At 34.4% G+C, this 25,481-nt stretch overlaps 1 protein-coding gene across 2 annotated transcripts in view; it reads right to left on the bottom strand.

Annotated features, from left to right (window-relative positions):
• Positions 1 to 353: 353 nt before the first annotated feature.
• Positions 354 to 25,481, bottom strand: part of CCDC192 (coiled-coil domain containing 192) — a 327,828-nt gene continuing 302,700 nt past the window's right edge. For both annotated transcript variants that reach the window (XM_031939355.1, XM_031939363.1), the window contains one exon: positions 354 to 1,288. In XM_031939355.1, coding sequence (XP_031795215.1) covers positions 1,017 to 1,288 — 272 coding nt within the window. In that variant the 3' untranslated portion in view covers positions 354 to 1,016. The remainder of the gene's footprint in view (positions 1,289 to 25,481) is intronic.

Here is a 25,481-nt window from a genome sequence, read left to right as displayed (position 1 = left end):
GTATGCACACAATTTGTGCCTATTGAGTTTTTGGTTTTCCTTTTAATTAATTCCTATCCCATGAAGACTCAATAAATTAAAAAAAATATTTTGTTAAAGGCTTTGAAATTCTGTTTAGGAGCTAGACAAGATTCATCAATTAGGCCACACATTGTGAATAGATATTAGATGTTTCACATTGGCCATCATTCAATAGGTAACATTTTGTGGGTTTTCCTCATTATACCATGAACATAGCTGTGTTGAGACACAGCTGAAGCTAGGCTGTCAAGGGGATGCTGTTGCCCAGACACCTACCATTGATATCTACCTACCATGATGAAATAAATCTTAGCAGTATTACATATTTCACTTAAAACATAACTTTTCTCTTAATAGAAAGATGAGTTTATTGAGGGTTTTTGTCAGGGGAGGAGAATATTCTACAAAACCTACCTCTTCTTGTTCTTCTAATTTCTTTGGTTTCATTTCAACAAACCCTTTCTAAATGTAACCAAAATGCATACCTAAAGAAAAAAACCCCGAAAAATAAAAGGACAGAGAACAGGCTTATTTACTAAACTAGTAATGCTTCTCCTTCTCTGGCACCTTCCCAGGAGAGTTCACCAGTTCAAACCTTTTCACTGCTCCAATTCTCCTTTTACAATACAGCTGCATATAAAAGGAGTTTGAGTTATTTTCTTCCTCCAAGGACAGTTTTAATCAGTTCCTTCACTACTTAACTTCTTCTGTGTCTCTCTCCCCCCATATACCCCACTGTCACTGAAACCTGGGAATGATTTACAAACACTATTAGAATTCTGATTGAAAGCCTGCTTTCCTAGATCCTGCAGATTGATGCTGGCTATATAATGGGGGGATTCAAAGGCTGACTTTTGCATTTGCTTCTTAGCCCTTTCCTCTATTTTTCCAACAGATTCTCTTGACCTTGAGACTGATACATAGTGAGGTTACTTCAGTTTGCTGTCTAGCTTGATGACTTAATAAACTTTTATTGTCTGCTTACTAAGCAATCTTTACAAATTGTCATCAATGTCCACAAAAGTATTGTTATCATTACAAGCACTTGGTGCTTCTGAAATATTTTCAATTTTGACCATTGCAAATGCTCTCTCTGCTTCCAGCTGTTGTATCTTCTTTTCCTTTTCCTCTAAAACTTCTTCTAACAGATTGATCTTCTCTGTCTGTAGTGACACTTGTGTAGACAACTCCATAATCAGACTAATTCTTCTATCTCCTTCTTCCACAGGTGGAAGGCCTTGGCAGGACTCTTCCAGAGAGTTTCCTTCTAAAACAAACAAGAGAAGGAAAGTTGGGATTGTTTTAACTGGATTTTCTGGAACCCAATGGCAGGGAAATAGAGAGCTGCATTTTTCAATTCTTAAAAAAGAAACAGAGGAAACAGAGATGCTCATTAACACAAAGTAAGAACCAATCATTCATTGCTCATGTCAAGCTATGTTGATGAAGAGTAATCAGTGCCATGCTTTAGATCATTGCTAAAATAATAAGTAAAGATTAATTCTCACTTTCTCAAAAGTGAGAATTTCAAATTTCTCATTTTATGAGAATTAATCTTTGCAAATTCCTAGGACCTGTAAACTCATCATAGCAATCATTAAGACTAGAGATAGAATTAGCATGTTAAACTTATGAACAGTCTACCCCAAAATTCCTGAAGGAAAAAGTAATATATGAATTTCATAAAAGGCGAGATCAGATAGGGAAAAAACTATTCAATTTAACATTCAATTCATTTTTATTCAGCTCAATTAAAAACATTTATCTTGGCTCCTTTTCAGATTAAAGCATTAGTGAAAAGAAAAAATAACTCTCCTGTATCAAACCCTTGTAAGAAAAATAACTGTCCTGTATCAACCCATCGAACTCTCAGTAGTTTACATCTGTAAAGCACTTTACATATTATCTAATTCATTCTTCTCAACATACCTCTAAAATAGGCATAGTTAGAATTATTATCTACGTTTTACAGAAAACACAGGTTTGTGCAAAGTCAAACAGATATTGAGTAGCAAAGTCAGGAATTTAAACCCTAGGATTTCTAATAAAGTCCAACAGGATCTTTTCAGGAATTTTCACTCTCAGTAACAGAGTAGAGAGTAACTTTAGAAAGCAATTAAAATAATTCTCAGGAAAGTTTCTCCAAGCACTGCCAACCAGAAAATGCAAAGGTCCATTTTTTAAAAACTTTTAAGCCTCTTACAAACTTTTAATACAACCATGTCCCTGAAAGGGGTAATAACTTATTCCTTATCAATAATTGATGGGATTCTCATCTCATTCTCATCTCAGTCTCAGGTAGGTTGGGATCAAGACCCTTCTGAAAATAGGAACCAGGATTAAGGCCTATTACAAGAAGTTATGAGTTAAAAATGCTCCAAAAATGACGTCCTTTTGTCCTTAGTTCACAGTTTTGCATGGATCTGGAAGGGCTGGGAAAGCTGCCCCCAGCTTTTATTTAGTCCAAGAATCTAAGTATTAGCATTACTTCTCCCATCTCCCCAAAAAAGTCTCAATAGCAGAATTGTCTAAGTTGCATTTAAATGACTATTACATGCTAAAAAAAATACCTAGTATAGTTTTTAAAAATCACCAATGTTTGTATAGCAAATAAGAATTATTATGGAAAAGAGGTCCCCATTCTATTGATGAAGAAATTGAGGCTCATAGAGCCTGTATAACATCTTTTTTATACATGAGTAAGAAGAGCTGTGAGTTGGATTTAAGTCCAAATTCAGTATTCTTCCTACCAACCCATTGTGCTTCTAGTGCTTATCCAAGTGTCAATCAATAAAAGTATATCCTAGATAATGAAATCTTTAGTTATTAAAAAAAAAATGTTTTCTAGGGTAATTAAGGCTTTATCCCTAGGGAGATAATGCCACATGGTGATATGATACCTGTAAAACTGCTAAGTATAAGATAGACTTATTACTAGAGTACAAACCTGCTAATAATCCAAAATGTGTTTGGGGGAGAGGGGAAGTGTAGGAGAGGAAGAGAGGTAGGATTTGTAATCTGTTGTTTTAAATTAGTAAATTTCTCTAGGGACAATGTAATAAAAATAGAGTATATTGAATTCCATAAACAACCCAATTCCCTAGACTTTTAAAAATTAACTAGAGGAGAATTTAGGCTTTTACTAATTAGTCCCACAATCAGTAAGCATTCATTAAGTGCCTACTAAGTGCCAGGTACTATACTGAGCCCTAGGAATACAAAGAAAAGCAAAAAACAGTTCCTGTTCTTGAGGAGCTCTAGGTCTAATAGTGGGGTAGAAAACAACTATGTACAAACAAGATATACACAGGATAAATATGCAGATGATAATGTTGAGGTTCAGAAGGAGACCCCAAAAGATTGGAGTCACAGACCAGTGTCAAGAGGTGTCTCAAAAGAATCTGTGGCTTGAACTCATTTTCAAGTCAAGGAGCAAAGTTTATTGTGATTGTGACACCAGTTAAAGTGGGGCTAAGTTCCAAAAGAATTTAGCAAAGGACCAGGAGCAAGAAGATGAATTTACAGGAAAAAAATTGAGAGATTAGGTGCTTCATCTCATGGATAGGCTAATTTATGGCTTAGAGGTACAATTGAACAGTGGTCTTATAAGTGGAGTTAAAGAGTGGTTTGGTATGCACCTCATTATCTCAGAAACTTTGTTATTACTGTCAAACAGATTGTTATCTGACAGCCAGCATAGTTTGTGGCATTCCCAAGTTAATTAGCCTTAAAATTATTGCTATATCCTCCTTAGGAACTACATTATATCAACAGTGTTAAGATGGCAGAATAAGAGAAAACAGAAAAGCCCAATGCTCTATCACAATGAAGGAAGGAAGGAAGGGAGGGAAAAAAGAAGAGAGGAAGGAAGGGAGGGAGGGAAAGAGGAAGGAAGAAAAAAAAGCATGCTTCATCACGAGTCCTTTCAGATTGTCTTGAATCAGTGTATTACTGAGGAAGTAAGAAAAATTACAGCTCTTCATTGTAATGTATAAAACATTCTCCTGATTCTTCTCACTTCACTTTGCATAAACTCAAATTAGTCTTTCAGGTTTTTTGGAAATCATCCTGTTTGTCATTTCTTATGGCACAATAATATTCCATCATAATCATATGCCACAACATGTTCCCCATTTGATAGGCAATCCCTCCATTTCCAATTCTTAGTTACCCCAAAAATAGCTGGCATAAATATTTTCAGACAAATAGATCCTTTTCCCTTTAAAAAGTTTTTCTTCAAGTTTTTGTACAAACAAAACTAATGCAGACAAGATTAGAAGGGAAGCAATAAACTGGGAAAATATTGTTACAGTCAAAGATTCTGATAAAGGCCTCATTTCCAAAATATATAGAGAATTAACTCTAATTTATAAAAAATCAAGCCATTCTCCAATTGAAAAATGGTCAAAGGATATGAACAGACAATTCTCAGATGAAGAAATTGAAACTATTTCTAGTCATATGAAAAGATGCTCCAAGTCATTATTAATCAGAGAAATGCAAATTAAGACAACTCTAAGATACCACTACACACCTGTCAGATTGGCTAAGATGACAGGAAAAAATAATGATGATTGTTGGAGGGGATGTGGGAAAACTGGGACATTGATGCATTGTTGGTGGAGTTGTGAACGAATCCAACCATTTTGGAGAGTAATTTGGAACTATGCTCAAAAAGTTATCAAACTGTGCATACCCTTTGATCTAGCAGTGTTACTACTGGGATTATATCCCAAAGAGATTATAAAGAAGGGAAAGGGACCTGTATGTGCACGAATGTTTGTGGCAGCCCTTTTTGTAGTGGCTAAAAACTGGAAACTGAATGGATGTCCATCAGTTGGAGAATGGCTGAATAAATTGTGGTATATGAATATTATGGAATATTATTGTTCTGTAAGAAATGACCAACAGGATGATTTCAGAAAGGCCTGGAGAGACTTACACGAACTGATGCTGAGTGAAATGAGCAGGACCAGGAGATCATTATATACTTCAACAACAATACTATATGATGACCAGTTCTGATGGACCAGGCCATCCTCAGCAACGAGATCAACCAAATCATTTCCAATGGAGCAGTAATGAACTGAACCAGCTATGCCCAGAAAAAGAACTCTGGGAGATGACTAAAAACCATTACATTGAATTCCCAATCCCTATATTTATGCATACCTGCATTTTTGATTTCTTTCACAAGCTAACTGTACAATATTTCAGAGTCTGATTCTTTTTGTACAGCAAAATAACGTTTTGGTCATGTATACTTATTGTGTATCTAATTTATATTTTAATATATTTAATATCTACTGATCATCCTGCCATCTAGGGGAGGGGGTGGGGGGGTAACAGGTAAAAAATTGGAACAAGAGGTTTGGCAATTGTTAATGCTGTAAAGTTACCCATTCATATATCCTGTAAATAAAAGGCTATTAAATTAAAAAAATAAATAAATAAATAAAACCTTTGTTCTTTAAAAAAATATTTAAAAATAAAATAAAAAGTTTTTCTTCAGGATACACATCTAGTAGTGCTATTCCTGAATCAAAGGGGATGCACACTTTTATAGCCCTTTGGGCATAATTCCAAATTGATTTCCATCAGTTGGAGATCTGATCCATTGGATCAGTTCACAACTCTACCGACAGTTTTCCCATATCCCCTCCAACATTTATCATTTTTCTGTTTTGTCATATTAAGCAATCTGATAGGTGTGAGATGTTACCTCAGAGTTAATTCAATGAACATTTCTCTAATCAATAGTGATTGAGAGTATTTTTTCATATGTATGTATGTATGTGGATAGATAGCTTTGATTTCTTTGTTTGAAAACTTGTTGTTCATATCCTTTGATCATTTGTCACTTGGGTAATGACTTATATTCTTATAAATTTGACTCACTTTTCAATCTAGTTGAAAAATAAGGCTTTTAACAGAGATACTGGCTGCAAAGGTGATTGTGATTTCTGTTTTTGTAAGGAGAAAATGGAGGGCTGCACAACATAGGCAAGATATAAGACTTTCTTACATACTCCCACCTCTAAGGAGACTATCAGATTCAATATATATGTCTCTACTACACATAAAAATATCCTCATTCTGGGTTAAGGGTGTAAAAGATTAAGAATAAAAATACTTTTCCTGATTATTCTCAATGTGATAGTTATACTTAGCTTACTAACCAACCCCAACTTAGCTTCCTTCAATCAGTGGTCTAAAAATTATCATGAATGGTTAAGAGATCTCTTTATCAAACTAAATAATTATCAGATCTTAGGAAAATTAAGTTAATGGGAATAGAACAAAGAATATAGAAAAGCAAATGGACTCATTAGCTGAGAGCAAGATAAGATCTCAATTTAACCCCAAGAAGAATGAGAGCAATATAACTGCTTAGCATACTCTAAGATTCAGGCACTGGGAATCAAGGAACATTTTGAAGACAAGCCTCCTTTTCTGGATGTATTTCTAGGATAATCTCATATCCACTATTCAAAAGTCCTTATTTGCTTCTCTCAACCTCATTTTCATAAGTATATATAATATTCTGTGCTCTGTGGTTTTTTAAATAATTAAGAGTTATATTTCCTTACACATGTGCATTATTAGCATCACAGGGCAGTTACTTAAGAGAACTGCCCCAGAAAAAGAGAGGTAACAGAATTTATAGGGGCAGAGACTGACTTACACCATGTAGGAACAGTGAAACAGTTGATTTGATCATTTTGGGTTCCAGACGAGGGACCTGATATTAGACAGGAAAATGTTATGGAAGAAATACTTTCATGAAATCCCAGTTCAAGGGAGGCAGTCATTCACTAGTCAGGTGATTGTTGACCAGGGCAGACGTTGTTCCCATACAAAGTCTCCAATTTGGACATCAAGGTAATTGTTAAGGAGGTGGGTAGTTGAGGGAATGAACTATGTTTCAAGATTTGCAAACATATAACATTTCTAAAAACAACATTTTTGTTAAAAAAAATATTATATGTCTCTAATGCTCTGTTGGTGGAATTGTGAAATTGAAGCAGGTTGTGGTCCCTTTAAGAAACTATTTCCTTTTGATCTGTGATCCCTTTCAGATTCTCAGCTCCTCCTGAGGAAGGCATATTCCCTGAGATAAGTTATCTTTCCAGGATGCCAGAGCCTTTGATTCAATTAGAAAACCTGGTCAAAAAGCATCCCTTTTAAGTGTTGTTAATTCCAATAGGAGATCCAGGCTGTCCCAGCCCTCCAACCTGGTTTGACCAGCTCGGGCTGTCTTAGCCCCAACTAAATATACCCAATATAATAACTTCCCTCCACCAAAGTCTTTGCAGATGGACCTAGGTAGCTCACTTAGCTGCCAGGACCTTCTGTCCAATGAGAAAGCATTCTCTCAGTGTAAAACTCCATTTTCCAAAAGATCTGCCACTATAGAAGTCAGTCTCTTGGTAAACTGGTTTCTATCCAACAATAAACTTTCATTTTGCAATTAATAATTCAGGAAATGAGGAATTTTCACTCCTAAAATCTGCAGCTGATTTAAAGGAGTTCTTAACAACTCTCTTATTGCCACTAACCTCTAGATCACCACTAATTGAGACCACTCAAACCTCATTAAAATGATCCAACCATTCTGGAGAATGATTTGGAACTATGCTCAAAGTGTATAAAACTATGCTTACTCTTTGATCCAGCAGAGTCACTACTGGATCTGTGTCCTAAAGAGATCTTTAAAGGAGGGAAAGGGACCCACATGTGCAAAAATGTTTGTAGCAATCTTTTTTTGAAGTAGGAAGGAACTGGAAATTGAGTGGATGCCTATCAATTGGGAAATGGTTGAATAAGTTATGGTATGTGAATGTAATGGAATATTATTGTTCCATAAGAAATGATTAGCAGACTGATTTCAGAAAATCCTGTGAAGACTTACATGAACTGATGCTGAGTAAAGTGAGCAGAACCAAGAAAATACTGTACACAGTAACAAGAAAATTACGTAATGATAAACTGTGATGGATTTGGGTCTTATCACCAATGTGGTGAATAAAGGCAATTTCATTAGATTTGGGATGGAAAATACCATACACATTCAGAGAGAGAACTATGGAAACTGAATGTAGATTGAAGTATAATATTTTTGCCTTTTTGTTTGTCTTTTTTTCTTGTTTTTTCCCCCTTTTTTCTTGCACAGCATGATAAATATGGAAATATATTTAAAAGAATTGTATATATTTAACCTATATGAGATTAGGATAAGTGAGGGAGAAAAAAATTGAAACACAAAGTCTTACAAAAATGGATGTTGAAAACTATGTATTTGCAAAAATAAAATACTACTGAAAATTAAAAAAAAAAAACATGCATCTGAATGAGGTAGCATCCTAGTGTCATTAAAAATGCTCCAATTTCCCAAATGCAACCTATTCTCTTTCTTCTGTTTAAATTTGAGATCAATTTATTATTCATCCACAGGTCTGTCCCAAATTTACATGTTGCTCTAATAACTCAATGGACTGACTATTCTACTGTGTCATATTCTGGACATTAATTATTTTTCATCCATTTACTTTTTCCTATCTAATTTTTCATAATAATATCAAATATTATTAAGGGGGTCTTAAAGAACTTTCTGAAGTTTAATGCAAAATAGGATTAGAAAAAAGTTGTATCTAGAGAAGCTATACATAACTTCTTACATTTGGATCATATGCATGATATTGTCTAGGATCCTGGAAAATACCTTTGACAAGCAGACAACACATTAGTTTGTATCTTAATGTATGTTAATAGGTGGTTGTTGAACAAAGTTACCATTTATATTTCGCCTATTGTGTATCAGCTACAGTGTTAAGTTCTTTTACAAATATTATCTCAGCTGATCCTCTTAACCTTTTGAAATATATGCTATTATGCTCATTTGTAATTGAGGAAAGTGACATTACCCAAGATCATGCAGTTAGAAAGTGTCTGAGACTGGATTTGAACACAGTTCTTCCTGACTCTAGACTCAGTTCTCTATTCATTCTACCCTTTGCTGTCTATAGTTGTATATATATCAAAGAATTTTGTATATTTTAATAGGTGCATGAGTGACTCCTTGTTTGAAGGTGAGCATTTAAATCTTCTTTGTGCTCTATTAAATCAAATAAGATTTTATAATTAATAAATAATAAACACAAAAAAGTGATTTTTTTGTTATTCTTTGTGCTTTTGTGTGTCAATTATGTGATTCTAAAAATACAATCTAATATAAAATTAATGGCAGCTGCTCTCTTTCTCATTGCAGATTCAATGAGAATATACATTTTTAATATACATATAGATCACTTTTATAAAGATGAAAAAAAGGCATATAGGTTTGTTGTTACTGATGTTCTCTCAGCCACTTTGGGGAGGGTGTTACATTATCTGTAATTTCCCCCCATTCATTTGTTATCTTACTCATTCTCAGACACCTAGTAAAATAATAATATTTTCAAGACTGTGTCATCTTGAACTGGTATTTTCATTGTATACTTGACCTTGTCCAGCTGCTCTCCTTAACTTGATATCTCAGAGTCATTTTTTAAAATAACATAAACATTTATATAATAAAGTCCAAATGTAGTTTTCCTCTGTTACTTTTAATGAAAATGAATCATTATAGTAATACTGACAAATTTTTTCAATTTTATATGATGAAGAATCCAGGGAGAAACTACAAGAAGTGAATTTTGCTAATCCAAGTCTACATAAAGAAATAGATGTCTGAGGTTCCTTCATAATGCATCTAGCCAGAAAAGTACAGCTAAGGAGCACAGTTTAGTAAAGCCATATTGTACCAGAGTCAAGTCGAAGAAGTCTGTAGTTTGTCTTTCTGCCCCAGAAAGAAATCTGTTGAGCTAGGAGTCAAAGTGGATGGCATTCCCTGCATCAGATTACCCAAGTACAGGCCATCCTTTTGCTATCTGCTTACTCTGCTTTCTGGATGAACTTGTGACATTCCTGATCATATCTTGACTATGGCTCATTACTTAGAACCCAGATGACACAGAGCAACAAAAAAATAGTTCTCACTATTCCTTCCAGAAATGAACACAGGCTGACTCAGACACAATGGCCCAGTTTGGAGAATTAGGCTAGAAAAAGGACTAAATACAAGTCAACAGCATTGATAAAGAAATATTATGGAACTATACTCAAGACCCTCAAGACCCAAACAAAGAGTAAAAGTATCTCCACATAATTTATATAAACAAAGCTTCAAATAAAGTAACCACAAATAATGGTAGAAATATGGTACAAGGGTTTAAAAGTGTTATATAAAAGAAAACTTAGCTCCCTCCTAACAAACAATTTTTACAAAAAAAAAAGATTTCCAGGAAAAGCTTGTAAATTTCTTTAATCAAAGTAAGTATTAAAAGGAAATCAGGAAATTATGTGGTTAAACAAACAAAAAAGTTACTGAATTGAAAAATAAAAATGGGATATTATTAAAAAGTAGAATAGGTAACCCATTAATCAATCTATTTTTTTTAAAGGAAAAAGAAAGTTTGAATCAAAAATAAAGTGGAAGAAAATCAAGACAAAGAAGAAATAAAGGAAATTACTAAAAATACTTTTACTTAAGTGTATGCCTCCCCCAATCTGACAATTTGAATGAAGGGTGTGCATATCTTTAAAAAAAAAATAAGCAACTGGATGAAAAGACTAAAAAGAGAATTTAAGTGACCCAAAAGATTGAAAAGATACTAAACAATTCATAGATAAACTCCCAAAGAAAAGACCCTAAGACCAGATAAATTGTTCAATTAATTCAATCAATCAAAACTTTCAAGGAACAATCAACTCCAACATTACATAAACTATCTGCAAAAATTTGAAAAAAAAGGATAGTATAATACTTCTATAATGCAAATATGGTTTTGCTATCTAAATAAGGGAGCAACAAGTCAAAAAAAAAAAAAGGACAAGAATGCCTTGTGTGCCTAATGAAGTCCATGTACCTAATGAATAATACAAAAATTTGAAAATGAAATATTATCAAAGAATCTACATAATGCATAAAATGGTACAATATAATCAAATAGGATTTATACTAGGAATTCGGGGTAGGAAAAAGCATGAATATAATATAACTAAATAAGAAAGCAATCAGAATCACATAATTACATCAATAAATATAGAAAAACTTTTTGAAACAAAATACAACACCCATTTCAGTTAAATAGTAAAGAATAAATAGACTTTAATACGGCAGATTTGTTGCTCAGTCACTTTTAGTTGTATTCAACTTCTCATGACCCCATTTAGGATTTTCTTTCTTTGTAAAAATTACTGGAATAGTTTGCCATTTCTTTTTTCAGCTTATTTTATAGATGAAGCAACTGAGAAAAACAGAATTAAGTGGCCCACCCACGATCACAGAACTAGCAAGTATCTGAGACTACATCTGAATTTAGGAAAATAAGTCTTCCTAATTCCAGGCTGGGCCCTGTATCCAGACCATGCCATCTACCTGCCCTAATATAGCAACTAGTATCTACCTAATATCAAGACTTAGGATTTTATATATAATAGTGATAAACTTAAAACCTTTCCAATGAGATGAGGACCAAGAAATGATCTTTAGTACTACCTTTATTATTTAACATAGTATTAGAAGTAGTAACTAGCAATCAGACAAGAAAAAAAATGAGTAAGTATAGTGAAAGAAGAAACAAAATAGCCACTTTTGCAAATGCTGAGATAACTGGATATCAATTTGAAAGAAATTGGGTTTAGACCAAGATCTTATGCTATATACCAAAATAATGCCCAAATAAATATATAACCTAAATATAAAATGCCAAATTACCAAAAATTAGAGGAGCAAGACATTACATGTGAATGGGAGAAAACTTGTGATGAAATAAGGGATAGTGAAGATAATAGAAGAAAAAATTTTAGTACGTAAAATTAAAAAGAGTTTGCCCAAATAAAATTAAGATAGTGAAAATTAGGAGAGAAATAGTTAACTGGGGGGAAACCTTGTAAAAAGCCTCCCTGATAAAGTACTGATATCCAAATTAAATAAAGTGATTCAAATAAATAAGAGTAGTTATTACTCAATAGATGAATAGTCAGAGGATATAAAGAAGCAGTTCTCAAAGAAAGAAATCAAAATGATTAACAGCTATAAGAACAAATGTTCTAAATCACAAATAATTCAAGAAACGTACATTTAAACAACTTTTGAGTTTTCACTTCATACTTACTTACCAGATTGCTGTGATTGTTGTTGTTCAGTCATAGCCAACTCTTCATGACTTGATGGAGCAAATGTCCATGGGGTTTTCTTGGCAAAGATATTCCTTTTATAGTTTTGTATAGGCAGGGGTTAAGTGACTTGCTCCAAGCTATCCAACTAGTAACTGAGGTCAGATTTGGAATCCATTTTTTCTGATTCTAGGCCCAGTATTCTATCCACATTACTACCTACTTTCAAAATTAGCAAAAATAATGATTTAAAAAAATCGGAAGTGAAAAATTACAACTTTTGGAAAGATTGTAGACACTGGTATGCTAATCATAGGGTCACAAATTGGTCCAGCCTTTCTAGTGAGCATTTTGGAACTATGCCATACAAGTCACAAAACTCTACATAAATTTTAGTCCAATATCTACATAAATATAACTCTACATAAATAACTCTACATAAATATTTAGTCCAACTCAACTATTAGGGTGAATAATCTTAATTAGAGAAAGAAGAAAGGAGCTATATGTACAAAAATTTAAATAGCAGCTCTTTTGTTGAATCAAAAAAAAAAAAAAAAAACCCAAAGAAAAGGATTGCCTCTCATTTGAGGGAAGCTAGGTAATGTGATACTAAATACATCATGGTGTATGAAAATAAGGGAATATTATTGTACTGAAAGAAATGACCAATGAGTTGCAGAGTGAGGTTGTTGTTGTTTGTACTTCATTCTTAAACATGACCATAATACCAGGGACGTGAGATATAAAGATTCATAATAACTTTTGTATAATAACAGCACCATTGTAAAGAAAAACAGCTCTAAAACACTTAGGAATTCCAACCAATACAAACAACCGTGATAAAGCTAGAAAACTAAGGAGGAATATATTTATTCAACTCTTAATAGAGAGGGGATAGACTAAAGGTATAGAACAAAGTTACATTTTTGGATATTGATTATACTTATTTATGATATAGATTATGTTTTTCTTTTTTCTATTTAGGAATAAAGTATTCAGGGAGGAAGAAGGAAACTACAAATAGGGGTATCAAAAAAGAAAGAAAAAAAGTCATTGACACATTTTTTAATAAGTATGCATATAAGAGAATAAAAGATAGTTCAGAAAGAAATATTTAATCAGGATAACTTTGAAAGCAACAAGTTTAAATTATTATAGACAAGAAAAAAGAAAAGCAAGCTGAATATAATTTGGATTTGCATTTTCAGGTATAATCCTCTTTATGATCTATTTTACAAATTAAAGTGTTCTCTTTTTGTTTATTTGTTAAATTTAAAATAAAAATAATTTTAAATAGTGGTATTGTTATGACAAGCATTATAAGAACAATTTGTAAACATCCTGCTTTTGAAAAAATGTATTATTATCCTTGCTGGAAATTTTGAACAAATAACTGTAGCCTGAGCTCTTTATAACATATCAATGAGAGGCAGTCTCAAAATAGGGCCAGCAGCATCAATGCAGGGATCTTGGGTTGAGAAAGAACATTGAAGAGGAACAGGACAGAACATTTATTTTTCCAAATAAAATGTCTATTTTTAACCATAGTAGTGTTGTGAGAAAATATGATCCCTAGTTCAAACTAAAATTGCAAGGCTAAAGGTATGATGATGTTTAGGGAAATAATCTAACTGAACACAGAGAGACTAATATAATAACATTTAGACATCTGAAGAGAAATGAGGAGCAGGCCAAGAGAGTGTGGGAGGGGGAGAGAAGAAGAGAGAGAGAGAAAGAGAGAGAGAGAGGGGAGGAAAGAAGAGGGGGGAAAGGGAGGGAGGGAGAGATGGAGGAAAGGAAGGAGGGAGGGAGGGAGAATGAGAGAGAGAAAGGGGAGAAGGAAGAGGGAGGGAGAGAGAAACAGCATGAAGCTATAACTTAACATTTTACTTAATCTTCCCTATGCTTAAGATTTATTCTCTAGTTCCACACCCACAAGGGACATGGCCAAGATGAGTGTTTTAGGAAACAGAAAATAGGTGACCTATGAATGAAATGGATCTCTCTATCTCTATGCAAGATGAAATAGTAACAGGAAACTAAAAACTAAACAAAACAAATCCCAAAATACTCATCACTCTTTCCGGATGTTCTGGAAGTAATTTAGCCAAGTTAGGACTGACAAAATACTGTAGAGATTTGGTCAATTCAAAAGAAAAAAAAGAGGACCTTTTCTCTTGGTGACATTTACTGGATAGTTTTGTTCAGAACGTTGTAGAGATTGTGTTGTTTATCCTTTGTTCTCGAAAAGGACCAAGACGTCAAGGAGGGACTACGTGACATGCAAGTAAATTGGTTTTAAGTAAGAGAAGACTGGTCAAGATCACTTGCCTTGCTTTCCCCTCCAGAGCCATCTGGGTCCACTGACCAGATCAGGATGACTGGAGATGGCCCTGGGTGCAATGAGAGACCTTAGCCTTTTTAAACTCAGGTATTTACCAGGTCTCAATTTGACTGAGGCAATTACAAGAGAAGAGGAGATATAGTCCTCTGTGTAGTTTTGTGTAATGGTTGCAGAAAGCACTTTGCCTAGTGTCTAAATTAGACTACAAGATCTGTGTTCACCCAGCCTCCTTCAGTGCAGAAGTTAGTGGGGATTGTGCATCATAGAATTGTAGAAGCTTAGAATTAAAGAGAGGCCTCAAGCACATTTCTAAATCACTTTTAAAGCTTATTAAAAAATTTTTTTCACAAAGAAAAGCTTATGAAACTTTTATTTTCTTTTATCTCTTTCTATTATTTTCTTCATTTTGCAGACAGGGAAATTAAGGGTTAATAAAATTAAATGACTTGTTTCTAGAAAAGATGCTATGATTTTCTGTCCAAGGCAAAAACAAAACAAAACAATACAACAACAAAAAACCCTCTTCTTCCTGTGACATCCTCACACATTCTTAATCCCCATCAGCTTTACCTGAACTGTCTCTGTATCCATTCTTAATTTTCTCTTTACTAGCTTCTTCTACTAGATCTTAGCTCAAAACTTCTTAAATTGCCTGGGGTCATATAACTGAATGTGGGGGTCATGAAGTTGGGATTTATCATCAGCAAATGTTTGATTGGTATACCTATTTTAAATACCTATATGCTTGGGGTTGTATAAAAATTTCTCAGGTGGAAAGGGATAATGAGTGGAAAAAGTTTAAGAAACCCTGTTCTAAATATTTCAAAGTCTGATCTTTTTGTACAACAAAATAACTGTTTGGACTTGTATACATATATTGTATTTAATTTATACTTTAACATATTTAACATGTATTGGTCAACCTGCCATCTAGGGGAAGGGGTGGGGGGAAGGAGGGGAAAAGTTGGAACAAAAGATTTTGCAATTGTCAATGCTGAAAAATTATCCATGCATATATCTTGTAAAGAAAAAGCTATAATTTTAAAAAAAGAAGTCCTGTTCTAGACTACATTGTGAGTCCACTTCTATATATCCTCTACCTTTTCTGAAAATGATCTTTCCACATCTCGCCCTCAATTGAAATGTAGCTTCTCCTGATAATACCACTTATCTTGAAGCATTATGCAATGGGGGCCAATCAATATAATTATACTTTAGGATTTGAGGTTTGGAGGTGTCGGTGTCAACATTATACCTATACATATACAAACCAATAAAAAACATTAGCACTAAGCTTTTAAAAAGAGAACATTCTTCAACAACCATTTCTAAATAACAACTTAAACCATCTTTTCCTATACCTAGCTAATCCAATAATGGTACAACAGAAAGGACACCATATTTGAGAGTCAAATCAAGACCTGGCTTCATATCTAGATTCATATGCTCATCATTGTAATATTTATCATTTTGACTTTGGAGAAGTAGTTTCAGTATCTGTAAAATTAGGTGGTTGGACTAGATATCCTATCAGATCCCTTTCAGTTCTGTGATCTTTGATTTTGTGTTCTTAACAATTCAGTGATATCTGGATCAAATTCTCCTCTAACTTGTGGTCTTCCATAGTGACTAACATCTGTTGAAAGCACTGTTAACATCATGGTCTCAGAATTCCTCAGTTTCAATGCATTTTATTTCTATTCCATTTCAGTTTGGTTCACCTGGTAGTTTGTCATCTCTTAAAACTGTTCTAGCTCCAAAATTTTGCACTTAGAAATTTGCTTCCCTAATGACAATCCAAGTCTCTACCCCTTCCATGGCTTCAGAGGCCAGAATTGGAAATGAATGAACTCATTTTTTTTTTTTTTACTATCTTTGTTGCTTTCAGTTTCTCAAACCTTTTCTATTTCACAGATAATAACTTTCTTAAATGGCAAAAATGGAAAGAGCACTGGATGTGAAGTAAAAAATTCCAACTCTACTGTTTGCTAGTTCCAGTTTGACCACTTACAAGCTGTAGGTCAAATACGCACTATTTGGAGGCAGCTTTTAGGCAGCATTTCCCAAATGGCTACTTTAGTGGAATGCTTCTCAGACAGACAAAGCTAATGAGTATCATAGGCCTCATTATGGGCTTTAATTAGAAGAACTACCTTTCAGGGTACTTTTGACACTAGACACTGGAACATAAGAACTGAGAATGAAAGGGCCATCATATAAAAAAGGTTTCAATTGTTCATGTTTCCTTTGGAATGGGAATTCTCATCTCTTCCTGCACATTGGTAGGACCATGGAGGACTTGAACTGTTTAAGCCAGTAAAATCTAGAGAGAAAGGAGTTTTTGAGCTTCTTTTCTTGTTGATTGTGAAGTTAGTGTTCAAAGTTGTAGAATTGTCTAATTCTAGAGTCTAGCCCATCAAAATAAATTCAGTGGTAGTCAGGTTCCCTGAGATAGCTCATCTGCCGCTGGTCAGCAATTGTTGCTAGTGGTAATTAGGAAGGTGGGCCCCTTCTTCATGATGAGTTCTCCCCTAAATGATGGCTGAAGGGGCTGGGGCAGAAGAAGGGGGTAGGGTAGTTGGGGAAACATTGTTATTTGGAAATTTTTTTGAGTTCAAATCCTGGGCTATTTCCATCAAGATCTAATGAGAAATGGCAGTCAAAGTGATTTGACTTGCTCAGAAGTTTATAAGAAGCCACTGACTTCCATGAGGCAGTAAAGTAAGAGATTAGATTTTACTTTAAGCATTATTATTTCCTGAAGTTTTTATGACACTGCCTACTATTGTTGATGTCACCACATTTTTACTAATTAATTATTTTGTTTTGAGCATTCTAAGCATAAGAAGTCAAGGTGATTTATTGACTGGATTATAACGAGACAGAAAGTTGCCTATAGTGAGGCAAGGAGCAAAAGATATGTATCTAGCACCAGGGGAAGGAATAAGGAAAGCAGCTTTCTGGATGAATGGCATACATATCCCTATTAGTTATATAAAGTGGAGGGACAACTTTAACTAGAGAGGGACTTCAATGGAATGGTTCCCTGGAAATAGGGACAATCTAGGCATAGTGCAGACAAAAGCACAAAGAGCCTCATAAGAACAGTCCAACAGAAAAAGGACAATTCAGTGGCAAATGTTCAGGTATTAGAGGGTGAATCCCAGGCAGAGTGAGTGAAACTCATGGAATACAGTGCCTCCAGGCATAGGTATTTAGCTCTGGCAATGTTATGGAATAAGAAGCCTTCCTGGGATTCCTATACTCATCCAGAAATTGAACAGATGCCTTTACAATTGATTTTAATGTGGACAAAGGTCAGAAGTCTGGTACCTCATTGGTAGAGCAGGCCCTGTCAGCACCTTCTCATACTTGTGTGTCCCTAAACTACAAGGTTAACTTAGTTCTTCACCTATAAAAATTGGAGAATAAAAGACCTACTTCATATTTGTTGGAAAAAAAAGTACCTTGTAAATCTTAAAGGAATCTAAACAATATAAACTAAACACAATCATTCCAATAGGGCTCTGGGTACAACTTTAGAGTAAGTCCTTTTTAATCCCTAATCTTGGATAATATCTTCTACTTTTTCCCCCTATATTTTGAATCTTATTTTTGCTTCTGGGCTATTAATTATCCCTGAGCAAAGTCACAAAACTATTCTGAGTCCACTACAAATCTATCCCATCTGCTCCTACTGCTGGTTGGCAAAATTTTTATTTCTTTCTAACAGTTTTCTGTTTAAATTCTCCATAGTAGCAATTCCAAACCTCTTCTTCTCTTCTAAAATCTCTATTTCACTCTTAGAAGACAACTTTGCTGTGTTCTAAGTCCAGTACTGCTGCTAATAAACATCCCTGGGGAGGAGAATCAGGAGCAGCTGATACAATTGAGACTGGCAATAGAAGAATAGACCTGATATGGCAGCTTCCTTATCTCTTATTCCTTATTCTGGGCCCCCCCAAGTGTGCTCAGTAACAACGGGAAGCATGACCCAGATTGCTACCAAAACCTGTGAATGTTTCTTAAATTCCACACAATGATGACAAAAGGGAGGATACTTAAAAAATAACATGACAGGCCTTAAAGCCCTCCAGGTTCTGAGTTTGTTGCTCATCAAAGACTCTTTCCACAACAAATAATATTTTCTTCCTTCATTTGTGCTATACTTCAAACTTCAATTTTCACTTCTATAGAAATTTCTAAAGAAAATTTCAATTTCGAGAACACCAGAAACCTTAGAACTTTTCTATAGGGAGTCTGAAGATTTTCATTGGCCTAAAGACTGCAACAAAGTAATCAGGCTTTTCTACCTGCAGATATGCATTATAAAAACAAGAATTCACCATTGAACTGGAGCTAGTGAACATCACCTGCATTCAGCAGGGGGATGGCTTAGTGAGAACAGTACAATGACACCATCTTCTGATGATGCAAAGCACTGGCCCTCCACTGCACTTCCCTTGTGTACTCTGTTGACACTTATGTTATCTGCATTTGGGGGAAGGGGTGCGCTAAATATAGTGGGGGAGAATTTTGTGAATTTTTATTTCACTGAGTTGTTAATGCTTTTTCTTTTAACTAGCTGATTCATTTGGCTGACTGGAAAAAAACATTACATTTGTGGGGCTTGTGAACGGGTTTGTGCGTGTGTGTGTGTGTGTGTGTGTGTGTGTGTGTCTATTGTCCCACAGAATACCTTGAACCTGAAAGTGGAAGGAACTACATTTTTAACAAAAAATTTTTTTTGCTATTTTTCTCTTAAAAAGAAAAAAGCAAAACATCAAAACTTACCATCATGTTGGCTATGTCTGACAATATTTACAACATTCCACACTCATGGTTTTTCTACATCCTCAAAGAAAAGAGAAAAGCGCATTTTCTCAAATCTTTTCCAGGGTCAGAGATCTATAGTCCCTAAATTCCCATAGCTATATATATAGTTAGGACTAATCTCTCTACTGGGCTCATGTCTCACATCATCAATTGCCTCTTGCACATCTCATAATGAATACCCCATAAGCATGCAAAGCTCAATATGTCCAGAATGGAACTCATTATCTTTTTGCTGAAATACTCCCCTGTTCCCACTGTCTCTATTACTCTCAAGGATATCACCATCCTCCTAATCATTGATCCACAGCCTCAGATTCCTGACTCCTCAAATTTCTTCATCCCACATGGCCAAGGTATTGTCAATCCATGTCATTTCTAACTTCAAAACATCATTTGCATTTACCACTTCTCTTCTATCACATAGCTGTAATCCTAGTAGTATAACCCTAGTAGTGTCCCTCATTACCTTCTCTCTAGACAACTCTAATAACCATTAATTTAGTCTCTGTCTGAGGTCTTTAATGTATCCTTCACTCAACCACCAACACAATCTTCCTGAAGTACAGTTCTGACCTTATCATCCCTAACCTCCACTCTCAGCTCAGTAAACTCTACATCTCCATTGCCAACAGGCTCAAATACAAAATCATCTGTTTGGCTCAATTAAAGCCCTTCTCAACCTAGTATCTTTCCATTCTTTTTACATTTAATTTTTCTCCACTCACTCTACAATGCAGCTCACCTGCTCTCCCTTACATAACCACCTTACATCTGCTGTCTCCATCTATTTATTTTCATTGGCTATGCTCCATGTTTGGAAAGCTCTTTCTCTTCACCTCCAGCTCTTAGACTTAGCCCAAATCCCACTTCCTAAAGATGTTTTTCAAATCCACTTCAGTGTTACTCCCTATCTTCCATTTATACTGTACATATTTTATATTTTGCTTTTTTAAATAAACCCAATGCTTAGCACATAGAAAATACTTAAATGATTTTTGAGTAACTGACCACATTCACAAATCCTACTATTTTTGGCCATTCCCCAATAGATGATCATCTGATTTGTTTCTATTTCTTTGCTATTACAAAATGCTAATATTAATATTTTAGTGCATATAGAACCTTTCTATTTTTGAGCTGAGTAGAGCATATCTTAGAATGGGATCTTTAGGTCAAAAGCTATAGACACTGTTTTCCAGCTGATTGAATAGCTTAACAACTCCACCAAACATTTCCATGATTCTGGATCCTCCTCACTTTTATTATATATGTTTTTATATATAGTCTACCTTTTATTAAATATCTATCTTTTGTCATTCTTGCAGATTTACTGACTACAAAGTGATGCTTCATAATTGTCTTGATTTGCATTTCTTTGATGCATATCAGACAGAATGACCTCAATGTCAAGAAGACCTGTTTTCAAGACCTGGTTACTTCCTCTGACACACACAGGCTTTGTGACAAGGGCATGCCATTTAACTTCACAGGACTTCAAGCAACTATGAAAGTTGCAGAGAACTGCCAACTTTCACTGACTGGTAGAGGGCATTTCCTGACTTAGGAATTACTTATACTCATTAAGACACAAGTCAAATTGCTATCCCTTTTGCTTAGTGATTTGTAACAATCTTTCATATGATTGTAAATAGTTTATAATTTTTCTGTTAAGAACTGGATGCTCATGATACAACCATTCCGGAGAGCAATTTGGAACTATGCACAAAGGGCTATAAAACTGTGCATACCTTTACTAGGTCTTTATCCAAAAGAAATCAGAAGAAAGGGAAAAGGACCCACATGTTGTACAAAAATGTTTATAGCAGCTCTTCTGTGGTGGTAAAGAATTGGAAATGGAAAGGATGCCCATCAATTGGGGAATGGTTGAACAAGCTGTGGTATATGAATGTAATGAAATTTTACTGTTCTATAAGAAATGATGAGTAGGCAGATTTTAGAAAAAATTGGAAAAACTTATATGAACTGATGCGGAGTAAGGTGAGCAGAACTGGTTTTACTTATAACATATAACAGCTACATTGTGCAATGATCAACTTTGATAGACTTTGATCTTCTCCAAGATAATTCCAAAAGACATATGATAGAAAATACTATCCATGACCAGAGAAAGAACTGATGGAGTCTTAATGCAAATCAAAGCCTACTATTTGGTTTTTTGTTTGTCTTTTTTCTTTCTTGTGGTATTTCCCTTTTTAAAAATTCTTCTTTCACAATATGATTAATGTCAAAATATGTTTAATATAGCTATTCATGTATCATATATATCAGATTGCTTGCTGTCTTGAGGAGGAAGGAGGTTGGGAGAAACATTTGGTACTTAAAATATTACATAAATGAATGTTGAAAAGTATGAAACATTTACATGTTATTGGGGGAAAAAAAATACTATTCAGTACCAAAAAAAAACTCCAAACAACCCAACCACTTCTTAAGAAAAAATTTTTTTAAAAAATTGTATGTTCCTATCCTTTGATCATTTATCCACTAGGGAATGTCATTAGTCAAATTCTTAAGGAATTATGCTGTTTTTGGAGTAATCCTCTATTATCTGTTCTTGCTTCCTTCTTTCATATATGTCTTTAAAAATCTAATTGGTAAATTCCATGTGCATTCATATTAGTCTCTTTAGACAACTCCCTTTTTCCCCTCCTCACAAAACTATTTCTCTTTGATTCTTCAGAACTGAATTCTTAAGATCTCCCCTTTAGTTGACTTCTAAAGAATTTTGGTACAAGGAATACTTGTTCCTATCCTTTCCCTGAACCCTGTGAAATTTGTTTTCTCAAAATCTAGGAAGGTTGTATGCCAGACTCTTCCTATTTTGAGTTTTTACCACTTCCCTTTATCTAGGCCTATGCTTCTACTACTCATCCATGTAAGGAACTAGCTTTCCTTCTTTTAGTCTGTGAAGTGATTTTTGAAAAAGGCTACCTTCAGGAATGGCCTAGTATTTTTTTTATCCTATCCTAATTTTCTTTCAGATTTATTGAGGACTATTTTATCCTTCTTAAATCAAATTCATAGTAGCCTAACAACTTTATGGAATCCCTTTTTTGTACTGGAGTCCTTGGCTTTCAAGAGTCACTTTTTTACCTAACAAATTATAAAATATTCTGAAAATTCACTGAAATAAATTTTAAAATTTTCTTTGTATATACTAACACAAGTCTTCTTTAGTAACTTTAAAATGGATTTAATTCTAAAGAACAGACTCTAATTTTTTTTCTCTTTCAAAATAATTCAACTCCAATGTTAATTTCACTTGACTGAACAAATATTTATTAAAGCTCTATTTTGTCCAAGTCAGAGGTCAGGGTGGATAGAAGGACTCTATGGATAATAAGATCTTGGTTCAAGTAGGACTCTAACATAATATGTAACCCAAGGCAATTTCAAAGATTATAAATTGTAGAATTATTGCAAATATACATTGATAAAAGTTTCTTACATAGAGTTCCCTTTATCAGTGAAATCTCAAGTTTATAATCCATCTCCCATCCTCACTCCCAAATGTACAACATATTGGGTTAGATTCTGGGGACATAAAGATAAATATTAAAAATTGTTCCTTAAGGAGCTTACATTCCACTGAGGATAAATATAGTATTATTTTGGGAGTATCTAACAATTTAGGGGGTCAAAAAAAGTCATAGATGGCATCTGAACTGAGAATTAATAAAAGTTGAATGAGTGTATTTCAGTCATGGGGGATGTAAGCAGGAGATGGAAATATTGAATTCTAGGAACAGCAAATAGACTAGTTTGGCTGGACTATAAAGAGTATGAAGGTGAATAATTTGAAATAAACCTGGAAGATAAGCTCTGGCTAGATTGTGAATGATTTTTAATGTCAACTTAAAGAACATGTATTTTATCCTAGAAGCAATCAGAAGTCACTGAAGCTTCTGAAGTAAAGGAGTGACAAGCTCAGCCCTATTCATTAGTAAGGTTATTTTTGTGCTTATTAACGAAATTCTAAGGCATCCATAGAAAGCTATAGATAGGCTTGTCTGAAAAGAGGAAGAGGATTAAGAGACATTCCCAGAATACATGATAAACGGGTCAAGAATCTAGAGAAATACTTTTTTTGAAATAAGTAGACATCACTTCCCTGAGTAACAGTGATGACTGGCAGTAATTTGTCTAATATAATTTAAAGTGATCTTTTTCCATATTGAGCCTGTGAAATGGCCAGGATGCAACAGTGGACTCAAAATGTTCTCTAAAGTGACATCTACATGAAATCAAATAATATAATATAATTAAATAACATTTCAACTGCCAATCAGCTCTAACCAGCCTCTAGCCTGTGGGTGGCCAGAGCTGAACAGAGCAGGCTAGAGACAGCAGATTCAGGATTCAAATAGAAGTTTAATTTTAAAGTGAGGGAAACAGCAGATTAAAACATATTCCATCTTGGTTTATGTAATTGTGGCTAGATAAAAAGCCAAACAGTGTAGTATATCAACACTGAGACAAGGTTGTCTAGTGACAAAAAGTCTGTTCATAGCAGAGCTTCTTGTCTGAACATGTTGGTGCTTGTGACAGCTCGGAGAGCTTCCCTTCCTACAGAGAGTGAGCCCCAAGGATTGTTGTTATGCCAAGTTCAGAGCACAGTTTGCTTGCTCAGGAAAACAGGGTCTCTCCTAATAGTATCTTGACATTTCCCCCTTTTGGCCAAAGGGAGGAAGTCTGAAAGAACTCCTACCCTTCTGGCCTACAAAAGAGAAACACAAGCCAAGGAACCAGGAGAGGCCCATTGGGCCAGGACAAGATGCTGAGTTGGAGAGACCTTATTTAGCCATTGTTTGCTTGTAAGGAGAGCAAGAATAGAGAGGGAGAAAAGGCCCAACACATGTTTGAAGCAAGACCTTGATGGTTAGGCAGATAATAAAAGGAAAGAGGAAAAAAAACTAGGACAGAATACTCAGCCTTGTCCTGAATTCTGGGACAACTATCTCTTCTGGATGTCAGCTGAGTCAGTACTAGACAACATGGAGGACCCTAGAGGATGCTGTCATCCACTCAGAAGCAGGGGCTTTCTTCAGATAATCTAGGAGTCCACACCCACAAATTTGGCAGCTATGGGAATAATCAGAAAGAACTGGTAGGTCAAGCTCTTAGCTTGTGATGTACAGTTGTGAGAAAACTCGTGCATTAAAGATTAAAGGTCTTGTAATTAAAGGTTTTTAAACGGCACATAGAGATGGTCCAGTTTTCCAGCCATGTAAGGGCTAGTTTCAAACAATGCTATAAGTTTTTCCTCACAATTCCCATAATCGCATAATTATATTAAGTTAGATCACATTAATGTCATGTTAGCTACTTAGAGGGCTCACAATGGACTAATTTTAAGAAGGAACATTTATATATATACATATATATATATATATATATCTTTTTCAGAAAAAAATGGTATCTTGATAATAGTATCTTGACAGAACAAATGGCTAAGTCATGAAGATTTCTTTGTGGAAATAGAGAAGTTTCTGATAATTTAGGAGTAGATGATTACCACCATAAATTACAAATGTTATTCTTAAAATTCTCAGATTATGATAAATGCAGACTGTGCCAGAAATGTGTAGAAACTATGACAGATGATTGTAGGTAGCAATAGCTTTTCACCCATCCAACACCTTGCAAGACATGACCTGGTGGCTAGAATAATCCATCTGAAACTTGCTATCACTTGCGGATTGACAAATGAGAAATACTTATATTTCAAGTGCATACTTCAAAATGTCCTTGAGAATTCAGCAATTTAAATGTCATGGAACTAGATCATTATCATAGACTGAACTCTTTCCCACAACACTGATTTTAATAGATACTACAAGACTAAATATATATTATATATAAAAATTATAAATATATTTATATAATTATGTTACATATTTTATATAATATATATTATAAATAATAAAACATATATTTATTTTATAAATAAATAAATATAAGAGATAATCTCTCAACTAAATAGCTTTAAAGGCTTAAAAATATTTTCTCCAGCTAGTATAAAAAAATTAAATCATAT

Source organism: Sarcophilus harrisii, chromosome 1, assembly GCF_902635505.1.
Source record: "Sarcophilus harrisii chromosome 1, mSarHar1.11, whole genome shotgun sequence".
Classification (NCBI taxonomy): Eukaryota; Metazoa; Chordata; class Mammalia; order Dasyuromorphia; family Dasyuridae; genus Sarcophilus; species Sarcophilus harrisii.
The sequence above is the reverse complement of the archived record's forward strand: the minus strand, read 5'-3'. Positions and strand labels throughout refer to the sequence as shown.